Below are 17,215 nucleotides of genomic sequence, written 5' to 3' on the forward strand. Positions count from 1 at the left end.
AAGGGGGAAGGCCACCTGAGCATTTGTTGTGACTTAAACTTCCAGCTGTAGCCTGTAATCTCCTGACAATTTGTTTTTCTTTCTGCAGCAAAGTAAGGGTGGCATTTTATGGGAAGATGAGGAAAATTCCCAGGAAGGCTCATCTGTCTCATTTATGAATGCATCAGGAAGCAATGGGTTGACTCATATTTGAGGTTTTAGCAAGAAATAGACATCCTGGAATTTATTTCTGCATTTGAACTTCCTAAGAACACTGAGTTTATTTAAATTTATTTTGAATTAAGGGTTAACACGCTGTATATTGCCTTGGAACAGAGCCCTCTGATGTGTTTACACGGTTCTGTGTACACAGTTGGGATGAGTAAATGACTGCAGTAGGTTTTTCTGTGTGAGGATGCAGTTTATCAGGCCTTTCTGGAACTATTGAGTGATAGGATTGTTAGGAGAAGCCTGGCTAATCTGCTTTCTTCTGCAATAGCATGCCATAGCCACAAACTGTGCTGGTGATAAGAAAAAAAAGGCAAGCCATGTTGTCAGATTCTGCACCTTATTTACCAGAGAGTGAACATGGAGTAACTGTAAGGAAAACAAGACAATGTATTTATATTCCCTTTGAACTTGAGTCAGAAATATCTCTTCAGAATGGTGCATATTTAATGGTAGCATCATATCTTGGGGTTTTCTTCTTCTTGTTGGATTGTGGAGGTGTAGGATTTTTTTCTTAAATTCCCTTCTTGCCTAGTAGGGAGTTGATATTTATAACCCACCCTCTTTGAGTCCAGCTTTTAAATATTTCAATACCAAGAGAGAACTCATTTCCAGATTTACTTTCAGGATGGAGTCAAGAAATTAAAGCCATGAGAGTTTTAAAAGAAAAGCAAAGCAGAGCCAGAAGAAAACACTTGTTCAGTTGTTGGATTTCTCACTCAGAAACTCTTGCCATCAAACTTATCTCTGTCCCACTTAGAGCAATAGAGATGTCCACCCTGAGAAGGGGAGAGATGAAATAACAAGGAAGGGAATACTGAAAAACACAAATGTGGATAATGAGTTACAAGTATTAACTGTCTTCATGATTAGCTATTTTGGGTGAAATGTCTCAGGTAATTGTTCTCTTTTCCAGGGACAGAGCTCCCTTCATCTTCACATCAGAGATGGAGTATTTCATAACAGAGGGGGGGAAAAACCCACAGCGTTTCCAGGAGTTTGTGGAGCTTTGTTGTCGAGCTTATAACATAGTCAGGAAACACAGCCAGCTACTCCTGAACCTGCTGGAGATGGTAAGGACACCAAAAATCAGTTTCCTCTGGGGTTCTCTTCCCTTTCACCACCTCTCTGCTGCCTCCAGTAGATTTGATTAGAAGAGGTATCAGGTGCCCAGGTGCTGTGCAAAGAAGCTGTTCACTTTCAGTAATAATTCCTGAGAAAAGGAAAGCTAAGCTGCTTGGTGCTTTTTCCATTGTTATATAAAAGCTTGGTGCTTTTTCCATTATTTTTTACAAAACAGCAGAAAACTGCAAAAGAAGCTGGGTAAAAGTTTTGCATTCAGGAATTTCACTGAGCCCTTTTTCTAGGTCTTCATTTGCCAACCCTGCTCATGTTTACAAGACAAAGTAAGCTAAATATTTCACAGGGTGGGTGATCTGACAGTATTTAGTGATGCCTTTACAATGAGGGGGTTGCACATTTCCACAGTCCCTTCCTAGGATAGCAAACACAGGAAAGAAAGAGCAGTACCAATATTGACACAGGTTTTAAAATTCTTTTGTATAGATTTTTAAAGGAGTTTCTATCAGTAAGTATTCCCACTGATTCATGTGCTGTGGCAAGTTCCAGATCTGATTTATGCCTCTATTTACTTGTGTGGGAAAGGTTAATGATTTTCCCCTTCATGGGTACAACAAAAATATTACATCAACTAATATTTGCTAAGATGCTTGGCTAAGATATCACTCCAAAATTTATGTACAAGGCCCCACAACCTAAGGGAGTGGTCTGTGCATGAAAAAGCCTACATGGCCTTAGAAACAGAGCTGCTGAGATGGGGCTACAGCCAAAAAGTTGTTCTGTAAACACCACTTTATCATCTCCAACTCGTGCAGTGGGGGTGGGAGACAGAAACTGAAGGAATCTCTCCCCTTGCCTCTTCCATCTTGTCCATGGATTATCATGCAGGGATTCAGTAAGAGATCCCCTACCATGGAGTAGGAAGGATTGCTCCAGATCTCCTGAACTTGCTGCTGAGGAGACACAAAGGTGCAGCAAAACTGCATTCCCACCATAAAGCACCGTTTTCCTCTGGAAGCAGGGCAGGGTGGGGTTGTAGGAGATCCTGTCCAAGTTCAAGAGCCTCTGGAAAGCTCAGGATCAGCCTGTTCTCATCCACAGCAGTAATCCCTGCATTTCTGAGCAGGTTGCCTAAAACTGGGCTGTGCAAATAAAGCCCCATCTCCTTGTCCTTCTTTCTGCAAGAGGCAGAGATGATGATGTCAGGTTACCCTGGGATAATGGAGAGGCTGGGATAGGAAAATGCTCCAAGCAGCAGCTCTGAAATGACTCTCTCTGCCAGGTTTGTCTCTCTTCAGGACATGCTGCATCTCTTGCTCCTGCTGGTCTTGTAGCAGAGGTGACAGAGCTGAGCTAAAAGTCAGCATCCAGATGTGTCTTAATATTTGTCAGTGGGCTGCAGCTCAGTCAGTTGTGTTGCACTTCATAATTATAATTAAAAATAACTGGCAGCACACTCACACCCCATCCACGAGCTCTTCATAGCAAAAGGAGTCAAACAAGACCAGTTTGGGAGCACCTTGATTTTGCCAGTAATATATGGAAAGGTGAGTCTGTTTCTGCACTTGAAGTGGGGTGTTGGTCAGAAACTGTAAAAATCAAAATGTTTCAGTTCTGTTGGTCATTTCTGGGAAAAAAAAAAAATAGACTGTGAAGCTCACTTAGAATTCATTTCCATACAGAATTTCAGATGTCATCATGGAGGGATCAGATAAACTAATCACTGCTTCTTTGTATCAGTGAAAGTCTAAGATTTCTCTCCCTGTTTGGAAACCTGTGTCATTAATCTTTAATTCTACTCCCACATTCTGTTTTCCCAGATGCTATTTGTAAAACATAGTTTAAAAAAAAAATTAAAATCAGACTGAAAAGCAGTACATCACAGAATATTACACTGAATTTACAGAATACTCACAGAATAGTAAACTGTAGCCTGGGTGATCAGTGACAATTAGTGGTTTAGAGCAAACATGCTTATGAACAAATTGAGGAGATTTTGGCCCAGTTTGGGAATTAATGTTATTTCTTGGTGGTGAGCAGCATGTTTCTAAAGCTGTACTGACATTTGCTACTGGGAGTAAGAAATAATCCATGAAGTTTGCATCACTTTCAAAAGCAGAAACATCTGTGGGAGACCCAAGAGTCTGCTGGCAGAGTTCAGCTGTGTAAGTGCCTGTAGTTCATCAGCTTTGCTCTCATTAAAGATTTGATGTGAACTATTACAAAGAGGGTGATGGCAGGACACAAACACCTTCTGACTACTTTAAAGAAATGCAAACTCCATTACTGCAAAAAGATTTTTTTCATATAGAAAGTTATTAAAAGGGACTTTATCACTCCCTTTCCTGGTGCAGGGCAAGGAGTTTAATTTGCAACAATATGCAACAACTTGGTGGGGTTTTTTTTTAATCCAAAGGGGGCAGAAGTTGTTCTCATCTTTTATAAATGGATTGAAGGTATATTGATAAATAGCAGTGTGTGTCCTTCAGTGCTGAATATTGTTATTGTCCCTGCTGCCAATCCACTTTAATTCACTTCATTGAGCTTTCTGACTCTCTGCCCCTTGCAGTCAAAGCTCTGTGAAGACAGCAGACTGTCCAGGGGTAGCTTGGAATGGGCTGAGGAAGATTTTCCTCATAATGCCAAAAAGAAAATGTACAGATGTTGAGAATGTTTGAAGGAATAACGTTAAAATAATATCAGTGCTTCCTTTTTTCTTTACTGTCACTCGAAAAACTCAGTAGGGTCTTTTTGTCTGAGCTAGACATAAATATCAATGGAAAATACACAGTAGTGACTGCAAATTCAGATACTTCCATCTGAGCAATCTGAAGGAGTGATGTTTTCCTGCATTGCAGACACAAAAAAAAAAATCACTCCCAACTTGCTGTGATTGCAGAGAAAAATCAGGAGGTTTTGAAGTGAGTAAATGTTATTGTTGTTGTTGACATTTGTAAATGCCTGGAGAGAGCTGCATGGGCAATTGGACACACTGAGCTGTCTAATCTCCTCAGGTTTTTCCTTTGCAAGGAGAATATTGGCATTATTTGGTTTTTGAGTCTAATCTGGCTGCCTAGCTAGAACAGCTCTGTCCCTCATCCATGGGGAATGATACCTGCACTTAGGGCTCCTGCCATGAATCACTGTCTGAAGAAGCTCTTCTCCTCCTGAAGCCTTGTGAAGGCTGCCCTAGAACAGAGAGTAGACAGAGCTAAAGAATAAAGCAGGGATTTATTGAAAGGATCTCCTGCATGGACCCACCTGGGGCAGCACCAGAGCCCAGCCAGGGCTGCACCCAAGATGACCCAAAATGGCCCCAAATGCCCGGCCGGGCACGGGGTCTCTCCCTGGGATCAGCTCTGCTCCATTTGCACCTTGCAGTTCATTGTCCCATCCCAGCTTTAGCCCCTGCAGTCCCACCCTGCTTGTTTTTCTCTCTCCAGCCCACGGGGTTTGTGCTCCTGGGCTGAGATTTGGCTCATTTGTCCTTGGTGCCCAGCTGGAGCAGGAATTGTTTTGTCTCCCTGCTCTGCGCACAGAGCTCACCATGCCATAATATGAACCCAGACCCACGCACTAAAGCAGCACAGAATCTGAAAAATAGAAAAGCTGAACCTGAGGCATCACTGCTCTGACTGTAAAGGGAGTGAATCTGTGATCCCTTTGCAGGAGGAGCCCAGAGCAGTGCTGGTGGAACCAGGAGTTACAAATGAGAGGGTTATGTGGTGCTAAATTGAATTAGGGCTGAGAAAACCACAGAAATGTGGTTACTATTGTTCAGGTGGCTGAATTTGGTCACCTTCCCTTTATCTCCATTAGAGGGATGTGAAGGAGGCTTAGCCGTGCACACCTTGAGGTTTTGGTGTCAGAAGAGAAAATAAATAACTCCAATGGAACATTGATTCTGACCCATGCCTCCTTCAGGTGCCTCACTGTGAAGGTTTACAATGCAGTATATTCACTTTATTATTCCAGGCATTGCCCTAGCATCAGAACCACTTCTTGTAAAGCAAAACTGCTTTACAAGACTTTTGGTGTAAAACCTTCCTTCTCTCACTTAGGTCCATTTCATTTAAATTTGTTTTCAATAGAACAGTGGACTAATGATTTAATATTATTTACATTTAGATGCTGCATGCAGGATTGCCTGAGCTGAGCAGCATCCAGGATCTGAAATATGTGTATGATAACCTCCGTCCTCAGGACTCAGATCTCCAGGCTACAAGCTACTTTACAAGGTAAAACCAGAATATTTCCCAGAAACCTTGGCTTCTTCGGGCATGGAGTGATTTTTCTCCTATGTTATGAAGCTTAATCAGGGAAATTACACTAAGGGATAATTTGTCTTTACGTGTTTACTTTTAAAAAGTCATTTCTTATGCATGTTATAACCAGTTTCCTCAAATTTCTGGAAGAAGCAGTTGTGCACTTGTGGTACACTTGTAACAAGTCACTTACTCAGTGCCTGGAGATTTCTTAGGCTTTCATGGTGAAACCATCCTGATTTGTATCTAGTGTTTTCTCTCTGTTTTTAAATGCAGCAGCTACATGCAAATGGATTTAGACTGCTTAAAAAAGTTCAACCTGTTTATAGTCTGAGTGAGAGCCTTCAATTTCTGCATTTTACTCCTTTTTCTCTTCCTCCTTTGACCTTCTGCGTCTCCTCAGAGATGTTGCTTTCCCTCTGCTAGCCATAGTTCCTCCATCTGCCAAACAGTGCTGGTTCTTGCTTTTAATCAGTGAAGAGATCAATCACAGCAAAGCCCTGTGTGTGACTGTAGATATATTTCAATTTTCACTTGTGTTAGGATACTGAAACCTTTCACCTGCTCATGATAATAGCTGGGGATTCATGAGGAGGAGCTGCAGCACAGAGTCAGCCTAAGACCCTCAGTCCTGATCTTCCAGCTCTGCATCACACACAATTCCAGCTGCTGCTATGATGGTGCTGTAGATGGAGGGAGTGCAGACTTCCCTGGAACTGAAAACCCACTGCAGTTCTGGGCACAGCATGAGGCAAAATCCCCCTGTCAGGGTCTGCCCTGAGCAGCAGCATCATTTCCCAAGCACCATGAATTGATGCTCCCTGGGCACCCTCTACACACAGAAAGGAACCCAGACTCCTCTGACCTGATGACAGTTTTGGGAAATCAAGAGTGTGCTGTTTATATGTCTCCTTTCTCCTTGTATGGGGCAGAGACCTAGAGACTCTAAGGGTGACATTTCTTTGAGGGAAAAAAAAAGAGAAAAACTTGTCAAACAAAACTATTGTTCCATGACTTTACACACAGCATAGCACTAAGATCCTTTTTTCATATGCTTTCACTCCTGCCCCTTAACAAGATTGTTATATTTTAAAATTTAATTGCGGCTTCACATTTACCATCAAGTCCTACCTTATCCATTCCTTTAAAATTTCATATATTCCCAAATTACAGACTTAAATTTCCACTTCAAATAGGAAACACGCAGTTTCTAATTAAACTGTAAAAGTCTTGATTCTGTCAGCTAGTTCAGGTGGTTGTGTCTGTCTCTCGTGGGTAAAATATCCAGTTTGCTTAGTTATTGAAAAAGGGCTGGGATATACAAAACAAGCAGGAAAATCAGAGTCTTCAGAGTGAAAATTGCAGCAGTGGCATGCAGAGCTCAGAGCTGGTGCCCCTCTGGAGGTGGAAAGGATCAGCTTCCAACTGGGTCACTTATGGTTAGGGTTGGCATCACTGCAGCCTTGCTTAAGGAAGAGTCAGGATAAAGATTTGGTTCAGGGCAGAGCTGGATCTCCACACTCTTTCTTTTGAGGGGTAGGGGCTTCAGGGTGGGAATTCACCTGCAGTCTTCCTTCCTCAGCCAAAGCATGTGGAGTAAGGCCATAAAGTGACATGAGAAAAGGACAATTTCAGAATAATTTCAGAAAGGGATAAGTCTGGACCAGACCCATACTGATAGCATGAAACTGAGACTTGAAGCAAATCCCATTTAAAAGTAACATTTTAAGAAAGAATATGGATTTTAGAAGAGTTGGTGTGCTTTGTTACCTGGTAGAGGTTTGTGTTAGGATTAGGAAATCCCGTTCAGCTCACAGAGGTTATAGGTAGGACTCAGAGGCCAGACTGTCCTTCTTCTCCTTACATTTCTTGTTAGGGATGGTGTTAAAGAAATGAAAGAAATTCCACTCAATTCCAACAAATTAGCTGTGCTCTGGGCTCTGTTCTTATTTGAAATTGCATTTTCTCCTAAAATGCATTCTGCAACCTCCAGAGCTATTGTTCAAATTTCTCTCAAAACGCTGAAGCTTTGTTATTGTTAATCATTGCATCACATAGAAAAGACAGCTATTGCTTGAGTGCATATTTTATTCATTACTATTCCTCAGATATGTTTGTATTATAAATGCTCATTTGCAAGAAGAAAATCCCTTTACATTAGTTCACGAATTTCCATGGATCTCATTTCTCTTTCTTTTCTTCTTTATTCTAATTTCTATTCATTAGAACATTATTTCTGTTAATTCAAAAAATGAATTAACATTTCAACATGTTTGAACATGGGGCTAATATCAGGCTTCATGTCTAGTAGGATTTTAACTTCTGGAAATTCTATCCAGGCGTTTTTCAAAATGAAGACTTTAGGATGGCCTGATACCCAGATCCATGCAGAGACTGCCCCTCTGTAAAAACACTTTCCAACCTGGCTTTAGGAATGTAAATATATTGAGATTTTTGTGAGCTGCATCATCTTTATTCCTTATCTCCTTCTTATACAAAATATTGATAGGATAATCCAGCGACATACTTTTCATGCTCAATCTCTGGCTTATTCCTGTATCTTTTTTTCAAACTGCCCTTAGAAAGACAAGGAAATTGGAAGTTCTGATGATTAGCACCACTTCTAGTGGTTCTCAAATCCCTCTCAATTTGTAGCTCCTTTTTCTCTATAATTGCTTCCAAAAACACTGCATTGTTTTTTACAAGCTGTTTTCTAGACAAGAATGTTAAACATTGCCAACAGGAAGGTGTTTCTTGTTCTAAGTACAGGGTAGTTATTGTAATCTTTCAGATTCAATCCTATAACGTGTCCACAGAAAATCCCAATCTTCTGCTAGTGGAAACAGGAGAACAGTGTCCCTCTGTATTTCTGTAGAAATGGGCTGCTTTTAGCAACTTGCTGAGTTTGGTTTAGCAATAGCACTGACACTGGCCCTAGTGTTGTTTAGGAACAGCATGAAATGATGAATGATGTCACAAAAGCTCCTGGCAGAACGATGTTGATTTGTTCTTTGCCATCACCTCCTCGGCCAGCAGAACAATTGTGTCGGGGTTTGGACTGTAACACACTGACCCCTTCCAGGCTCCTAAAACATTCTGTGTTTTACTGAATTCCTTTGGTCTCACTCTTGATTTAAGTCATGTGCAGCACTCTGTGGTGTCATTTGTGTGCAGCCCTTCCACATGGGGTCAGTCCCCTGCTCTGAGCTGACGAGCAGCAGCGCTGAGCCTCGCCGCCCTCTGGAAGGTCACAGCCTCACATGGTGGATAAACAATGCACCAATTGAGAGTTAAACAACAGTTTCTGTGTTTCCTTGGCAGTCCTGTGCACCTACTGCCAAATGAAACATCCTTGTCTCTCCAGCATCTGCCCTGAACTCAGTTTGATCCTTGAAACTCAATTTGATCCTTACCCCTCCCTCCTTTCCTCTTCCCCTGACAGCGTGGTTTTATCAGAAGCTGGAAACCCATCTTACCTCTGGATATAAATTTCTTCTATGGTTTTCTGCAGATGTCTTCAAATGTCAGCATGGTGGGGCAGGCTGCCTGGCATTTTTAATGTGCCTGCACAGGGATGTGTATTTAAAATTGGTTTTAAGAGCATAAAGTTAGCCTAATGCAATGAATGGAGTTGATTTCAATTGATTGCAGTGTGCAATCTAACCCACTCACAGAAACCCATGAATAAGAGATGCAGGGTGGATCTGACAATCACCAGGGGAGCACATTGCATATCTTCAGCAGCCTGATGGAGGGGGTTGCTCCTTGGGTCAGCTGCTTTGTTTAGTTATTAATGGACTCATTTTTTAGGTACCTGTCAGTGCTCAGACAAGCACATCCACTCCAAACCACAAATGCCAGCAGCTTCAAGCTGGACAATCCACAGTAACTCCTTTCAAAACATGATGCTGATCTCAAACTGATCAGTCAGCTCTCTTTCTCAGGTGGCTGAGGGTATTTCAGCAAGAAATTTTCCAGAAGAGGTGGAACACAGTGGAAGCTGGTGGCATCTGAAAGGGAGTAAACCAAACTACAACACTAAACTTTATTTCAGTGATGTTCAAGTAGTTTGTGAAGATTGTGGTGTGTGTGCCCCAAAGGAACAGGAGGCAGACTTCCTACTTGAATTTATGGGTTTTTGAGGGATTTGTATTATAAAAAGTCTGGAAAACTCTTTTAATATGGGGGTATGCGATTCAACATGTTTTGAAATGCAGCTTGGTAAATTCATGGATGGAAATCTGGAATACAAATGAAATACTGTTCATTAACATCTAAGAATCCCATGAAAACAAATTTTTCTCATTATAGTCTAAATGATTTTCAGGCCTAGATGGAAATGAGAAGCAGGATACAATCAAGAAAGATAAAGAAATATCCACCATGGCTAAAATCTTCATAACCAGGCAGTAATAATTGTTGTATGTGCTGTGTATAAAGGCTGGTGCGTCCTGAAAAATCTGAGCCCCAGCCCTCAGAATACCCATAAATCCCATAAGGAATGTTTGCTTCCTGAAACTAAAGTGGCAAACTACCACTAGGCACTTGTGAAAACATCAGCCAAACTTTTCATCCATCTCCTTTTACAGAAGCAGCCAGGCAGTCTGTTCATGTTTTACCTGATACTGTAATTTGACAGCTCTGTAGAAAGAAAGAAGCCAAATCTGAAATTCAAAGTCAATTCAGCAGGTGGAAAGCAGAAAGTCATTACTTTCCAATAATCCCAGATATTTAACTTTCTTTTCTGAGAAGTAGGTCAGATGCCAATCTGCATGGTAAACAGTTATTGTCATGTGGAAAATAGCATTTTTCTCCCTGAAAACTGTGTTGGCAATATTTGGATTCACTGCTAATATTACTCTAGTTAATGACAGTTTCCAGTTTTCTTCTGATTAACCTGGGCTTTTAATACCCTGTGTATGTTCACTTAGTTTAGCAATCTCTAGACCATCAGGCACTCATTTTCTATGCAGCCTGGGCTACCAGAGCTCTCAAATAAATAAGAAAGTTTTTCAGCTTTGTGAAGGCAGAGATTTGGGCACAGGCAAAGGTGGTAATGGCCAGGGAGCAAGAGGAGGATTTTTACAGAGAGTACCCATGACCTTACTGCTTTCAATTACTGCTAAGCTTAATGTGGCTAGAGAAAAGGAGGTGTATGGGGTCTGGGAGAGTCCAAGGAGAAACATCCACCACTGGTCCTCAGGATGAACTTAAAAATTCCAGCAGAAAGGGGAATCAGGTACCACAGTGTGATGAACTGGGTCACTGAACTGATCCTGGCCAAAAATAAACTGCAGAATCTCAAAAAGGTAAGACACACAGGTTTGATGTTGCTTTGTATTTAGTTAGGAACCAGCTTTTGGGAAAAAGGGTTTCCTCAAGCCAATTTGCCCTTGAAAGGAAGTGTAGAGAGCCACAAGCAGAGTTGTTCCATCTTGCTGGGGAGACAGAATAGCAGAGGCCTTGAATTCTGAATTGATTACATGTAATAAGGTTTGCTTAATGTTTTCTATCCTAGCAAAGAACACTGCATGCAGGCAAAACAGAGAGGGGGAGAAAACAACTCATATTTCTGTTCTTATTTCATTTTAGATGTAATAATTTTAAATAACTCACAGGAAAAATCTGCAGTGATGACAACACAAGGCTCTGTTTTAGATCTAAAGTATGTCATTAGCAATCTGGGTTTTAAAAGCATTTTAGAAGCCTAATGGCCCCATGGAAGGAATAGTGGTAGTCTGATATGTAGTGATGATGTCTGAATTAGTAGTAATTTACAAGCTGAGGCCTGTTTTATGTAAATTAAAATGCAGTGTGTTTAGCTGCAAAGTTATCGTGCCTCTTATACTAATGTGGCAAATTCCCTAACTGCTGTGCCATAATATGGCCAGTTACAGATTCTATAACCTAATGTCTCAGTGATTTAGGAAGTGTTTAAACTGCACATTAAATTAAACACAGAGGAGTTAAAAAGGAAGAGTTCACCCAGTGATGCAGCCTGGTTAATCACTGAATTGATTCGGTACTAATATTTTGAAATGCGATTAGTTTTCTTGTTTTACATCAGTGTGTTAATTTGTTTAATTTATTAAATAGTTTGTGTCTGTTTCTGAAGAACGTAATTAATAATTAAGGTAATTAACCAAATCAATTCTGAGGTACCTTTCCTTGTATTACATTAAGAGGAATATATACATCTTTCGTCAGTTTACTATCCCTAATTAGTGTATGATAAATTCACACAGTATTTTGAATAAAACCTGAATTTTGGGGGGGTGAACAGGGGAGATGCCTGTAGGTAAAATATTCCTTATTCTTTCTGGTTTGGTTTCATCTGTGAAGCTGCAGACTTTAGCCAGAGCATCTGAGATCATGGAAATTAGGCTAATGCAATGAATGGACTTGATTTCAAATGATTGCACTAGGCATTCCAACCCTCTCACAGAAACCCATGAATAAAAATCTAATCTGAAATGACAGGTGGAGCATTTGCTCAGCTTTCAACAAGGCATGATGAAGGTGGTTAAGGGTGTTGTCAGCCCTTGTAACCTCGTTAGATATAATCCAAAACTGGGAGAAAAAAAGAAAAGAGAAAAAAAGGAAACACAGCAACCCCCTGACAATTTGCTAGAAGGTTTGCTGCCATATAATTTGAAATTAAGGTGTTGTTGTTCTATAAAATCAGAACAGATATAGGAGATCTTCAGAGAGCTGTAGAAATAAGCAGGGAAACAAAAAAAAATTACCATCAGAAGTTAATAGGTCTTAAAATTCAATTAGCAATTGAATTCAAGAGAGCAAGTGTTTTCTAAAGAGTACTGCATCTCACTCTTCAAAGACCTGTGATTATCTTGGAGTGTTATTTCTCAAGTCGAGTTCACTCTCACATTCGCAGTATATATCTTCATGTTTATCTAGGGATTTTTTTAATCTATTGTGCTTTTCTGATGAAAGATCTCAAAACTGTAGGCAATCAAAACAGAGTTCTGGCTCCCCTTGCACAGGGATGAGATGGAGTGAGATACCAGGAGAAAATTTCTCTTTTTTTTTTCAAATTCATCTTAAGCAGTTCCACAGGGATAGAGCTTTTAAGAGCTAGGTAGAGGATTTAGCAGCACATCACGCTCAGCTAAATCACAAATTGAATCCAAGAGCCTTGCTCAAACACGTGTAAGCCCATGTGAGGTTAGTGCAACCAAAAATAAATATAATCATAACTGGTGCCTCCTCTCCTGCTCAGCAAAATGAACACTTGCTGTTCAACCCTGGGACTCCTCAGAACACACATGGAGATGTTCTGCTTGTCCCTGATGTCTGAAAGAAGTCCAGCTCAGGAGGAATAGCAGCTCCAAGCTAAGCCTTGAGGCAGGTTGTGGCAAGAGCTCTCCTTTAGGCACAGAGCTCAGGGGCTGGATGTGCTGCAGTGCAAATAGCAGTGACTGGTGTGGAGGGGGGTGTGTCAGGCAGGCTTTAGAGTTTGGGATTTTTTCAACTTGGATCCATAAAAGCAGGGGTCAAGGAGTGGAAACAAAACAACAATAACAACAAAAAACCATAAATAGAGCCTCTTCTGTTTGTTCCCTCTTCAGGAAAATAAAGGAAAGTTTGGAGTGCTTTCCTGTTAAACTCAACAACTTGATCCACACACTCGTGCAGATGTCAGTGGGGAGCTCTGCAAAGCCTCCAGCTCCAGAGAGTGTCCCCCAGGAATGGATTGTGCTGGACACAGAGAGGTCGATTGCAAGGGCCACCATTCTGGGATTCAGCAGAAAGCCTGACCCTGTATGTATTATCTGCTTTCCTTGCCCTCATTTGCCTGATCTTTAATGCCACTTTGAAGAACTCATGCACTCTCCCTCCTCCTTTCTAGAAGATGTGCTTGTGCTCCATTAAAAGCATCCTGGGATGAATAGTGGTGCCATAAGCAGTGAGCTACCAGAGAGCAAAAGCACCAGGCAGACAGATATTTGCAGGGAGCCATTAAGGAGAACAGTTCATTCCCTATAGTGAAGAATAAATCAAGAGCTAATTAAAGCATCCAGAAGGAAAGCATGGCACAAAATTAGGATGCCTAATAGAAATTGGAGGCTGTTATATGATGCTTTAATGGTGTACTATTAGTTTTCACACACTGCAGTGATCTTTCAGTGTTTGAGTTGTATGCTACCCAGGCAAGTTTCTCTTCCCGTGCAGCAAGGACTATGAATTACAAACTGAATTCTCTGGCACTTGGCACTACATTAAAGGAAGGTTTTTCTTTGTTGAAATCACCCTATATATTTTCTTGTACTTTTTTTAAATTTTATTTTTAATTTGTCTCTGATCATTGCTCTGCTCTGCCTCTCCTTTTCCCCCAACACAGGTATACCTCATTCAGGTGGTGCAGACCTGCAACGTGGTCAACTTCGTGGAAAAATCATTCCACCAGTTCTCAAAACTTCACAGCCATCTCCAGAAGCAATTCCCATCTCATGTCCTCCCAGAGTAAGGCAGCATAATAATCAATGTTATTGTGCTGTTAAGTGGCTCTCTCCTCTGTGCTCAGATAAATCTGTGAGAATATTCACAGCAGATGTATTTATAGAAACACAAAGGCAGAGTGACATATTCTATCAAGCCTCCTATTCAGCCCCAGAAGGAACTGAACCACAGACCACTGTGGCAGTCTAAGTTTGATATTTTATTGTTCCTTTTTTTAATGGGAGGAGAAAAGGGGAACAGCTTGGGCCTGACAAAACTATTCCTGAAATTAAAGGGTAAGTGGTGTTGACTTAATTAAAGGCACCTTTAGTAGTTCTTTTACTTTCTTCATTACGTTTATCAAAACTTATGGCAAGATCCGTGTGTTAAAGTAATGTAGGAATGTTCACAATGGGTCAGAACAGAAATCTCTGCTCTAGCACCATGATGAACATTTTTACAACATAAGGCACATTCCCCCAGCTGAGAAATACACAATAATTTTATGTACTGTCCTGCCCCCTAGCCCAATACTTTGTGCCTCACATAATTCAGTTTAACATCCTTTGAAAAATCTGTCGTTAGTTGCAATAATTCTCAATATTACTTTCTATCCATGTGCATGTCCTTTCCTGCTTTTCATTTTCTGAATGTTATTTCTTTACAGTTTCCTGGGGTAGTGAACCCCATGGTTTATTTCTGTCATACACAAACCAGCTTTGCTTTATTTAATGATTGTCCATGGCTTTAGAAACACAAGTGATTTTTTCTAAATGTATCACATACCTTGTACTGCATACACCAGTGAGTACAAAGTAGTCCTCTCTTAGATAATCTTTCTGATTCACCTGGTACAAGCCCTTCTTCAAGCTCAAGCTACAAAAAAAAACCCAAAAATCTGGCCTAAAAAAAACAGCAACTTACTTGAACCAAGCTGAGATTTAAGTGATAGGCTTGAAAAAGAGAAAGAGCTTTGGATTTGACACGAAGTAAATAGCCACAAACAACGTGGTTTGAACTTAAAATCCACGAATTTCAGATCCAAAGTTGATATTCCCCCGAGCTCATGAGAAGCATTCTGAAAAAATGGCTTAAGGTTAGTTAATTCTAGAGAATCTGTCTCCTGCCTAAAGGCATTTTATTGACTCCAATTTGATTCATTATGGCTTTCTCACATGAACTGGTTTGCAGCAGCTGGTGAGAATTGAAATTTCACTAAACAAATACTGAAATTGCTTGAATCATGGTTTTGATTTGGAGATACTTGCAGGCTAACTATTGGGTTGTGAAATAAAATATTTAACAAGGACCTGTTTATGAATTTCTCCTGTGGTGAGCAGAGCCCTTTGAAAAGAAAATACATTTCTCTTCAGAAACACATAAACCTCAGAAACCCTGTAGTGATTTTCAAAAATAGTACTAGTCATTTCTCAGATAAATCTACCTCTGATAAAATCCTTTGCAACATTTTCACAGCTAAAGAGCACTGCAGAACTCACAGAGGGTTAATCTGCATATACTGAGGCTGTCTCTAGGAGCTCCAGTGCTTTATTGCCATAATTCAGTCCCAGCAGTATCCTGTGACTGCAGGATCTTTCCCTAAGATTGTGTTAAAACAATTCATTTTATGATGCTTTTTGATAGGCATGTTTTTTAATGTTAAAATTTTCTGTTGTGTGTTCTAACAGAACTTCATTAATTTGAGGTTTTTCATGTATCCCAGATTTTATTCTAATAATAAAAACCTAATTATTTCTTTATAGGAAGTTATTACTGAAACTGCCATGCCATATCAGACCATTAGTCTGCCTGTGTGTTACAAAGCTCCAGCTCTGGCTGATGCCAGATGCTTCAAAGGAAGGAAAAAGCCTTGTTCCACAATGTAATCACAAAATCAGTTTAAAAGTGTCTGATTAAAAAATTTAAATGTTTAATATTGCTAGAATAATTGGAACTGCTAACAGAAAGGACTTGGTTTCTGCTTTGTAATCATTCTGTGGAATTGTACATATTCATGTCTCATTAGGAGAAAACAATGAAATATGAGAGTGCTTCATAAAAGTGCTAAATACTGAGTGTATTGTAAGAAACAAATGGCAAAACCTCAGAGTTCCCAGAATCTGAAATTTTACTATTGACATGTATCCATTCAGCCCACATTTAAAAGTTAGAAACACAGCTGCCCTTGAATTCTGGCACCATCCTTCTCTTTTGATTTTTGAGAGGGTATTAATGTGTTTAATTATTGTTTACACCCAACAAAAGATGTAGGTGACATAACTTAGACACAGAACACTGTTCAGGCAAGTAGGAAATGCAATGTTCTGTGTAGGACATTTGCACATGGAGCAAGTTTATATTTTTCTGATCCATTTCAAGTTGATGCCTGTTGCAATAGGACATGAAATAAAATGACGTGCATGCTGGAACTTCCAAGGTAAAAAGAAGATCAATTTCTTGACTTTGCTATATATGGAATTAAAAAAGAGACCCTGGATTGGAGGATGAAATTGCCGCCTCTCCAATGGCACTGGTCAAACTAACAGTTTATCAAATTTCTCCTCCACCAGAAAAGAATGCAAAAGCAATCATTTTTTAACTAAAAGTGCATGAGAACTCCATTACAAAAATGTAAACATCAGAAGGCTTAGAAAAACTTTAAAAAACCCAAAACAACAGATGCCAATTATCAGGTTGGAAAGTTCACCTTTTCTAACACAAGGGCAAGGCCACTGACAGCACAGCCACGATCCAACAAAGGCAAGAAGGGCTTTAAAAGAAGGGTTCAGTGCCCCCACAAGGTTCACATTGTCCTTCACTCCAGCAGTCACTGGGGCTATCAGTCTGCAATTTCTCTGTCCTCTGTTTGGCCACTGTGCTCTGGATGAATCTTCTGAGGGCCAGCACTTTCCAGCCAGAGCCTCTCTTTGTGTTACACAGACTAATTCATTTTCAGCTCCTTCCAAACTGTTCTCCTCTCCCACCCCTTGAAAGAAGTCTCTGTGTGCCAGATGACCTGGGCTCTATTTTTATCTGTGCTGTTCACATGTGTCACGAGCCAGGGTCGTGTCACTTTTCCCTCCTCATTGTGTGTCCTGATTTTTGTGAGGGAAGAATCTCCTCTTCCCACCCATCTGGGCAGCCCCTGAGTGAACCCTGATCCTCCAGTGCCAAGGGCAAGGACCAGCAGAAGTTCATCCATA

General features: G+C 40.5%; 1 protein-coding gene across 1 annotated transcript in view; it reads left to right on the forward strand.

Moving 5' to 3' along the window:
* PIK3C2G (phosphatidylinositol-4-phosphate 3-kinase catalytic subunit type 2 gamma) overlaps nt 1–17,215 on the forward strand; it is a gene marked incomplete at both ends in the record, with an annotated part of 194,652 nt that overhangs the window by 138,306 nt on the left and 39,131 nt on the right. The window contains 4 exons of the mRNA XM_084206328.1: nt 1,124–1,280; nt 5,416–5,525; nt 13,142–13,334; nt 13,915–14,036. Of these exons, the coding sequence (XP_084062454.1) occupies nt 1,124–1,280; nt 5,416–5,525; nt 13,142–13,334; nt 13,915–14,036 (582 nt within the window). The remainder of the gene's footprint in view (nt 1–1,123; nt 1,281–5,415; nt 5,526–13,141; nt 13,335–13,914; nt 14,037–17,215) is intronic.

This window comes from Fringilla coelebs, assembly GCF_963513975.1.
Source record: "Fringilla coelebs genome assembly, chromosome: 5".
Taxonomy (NCBI): domain Eukaryota; kingdom Metazoa; phylum Chordata; class Aves; order Passeriformes; family Fringillidae; genus Fringilla; species Fringilla coelebs.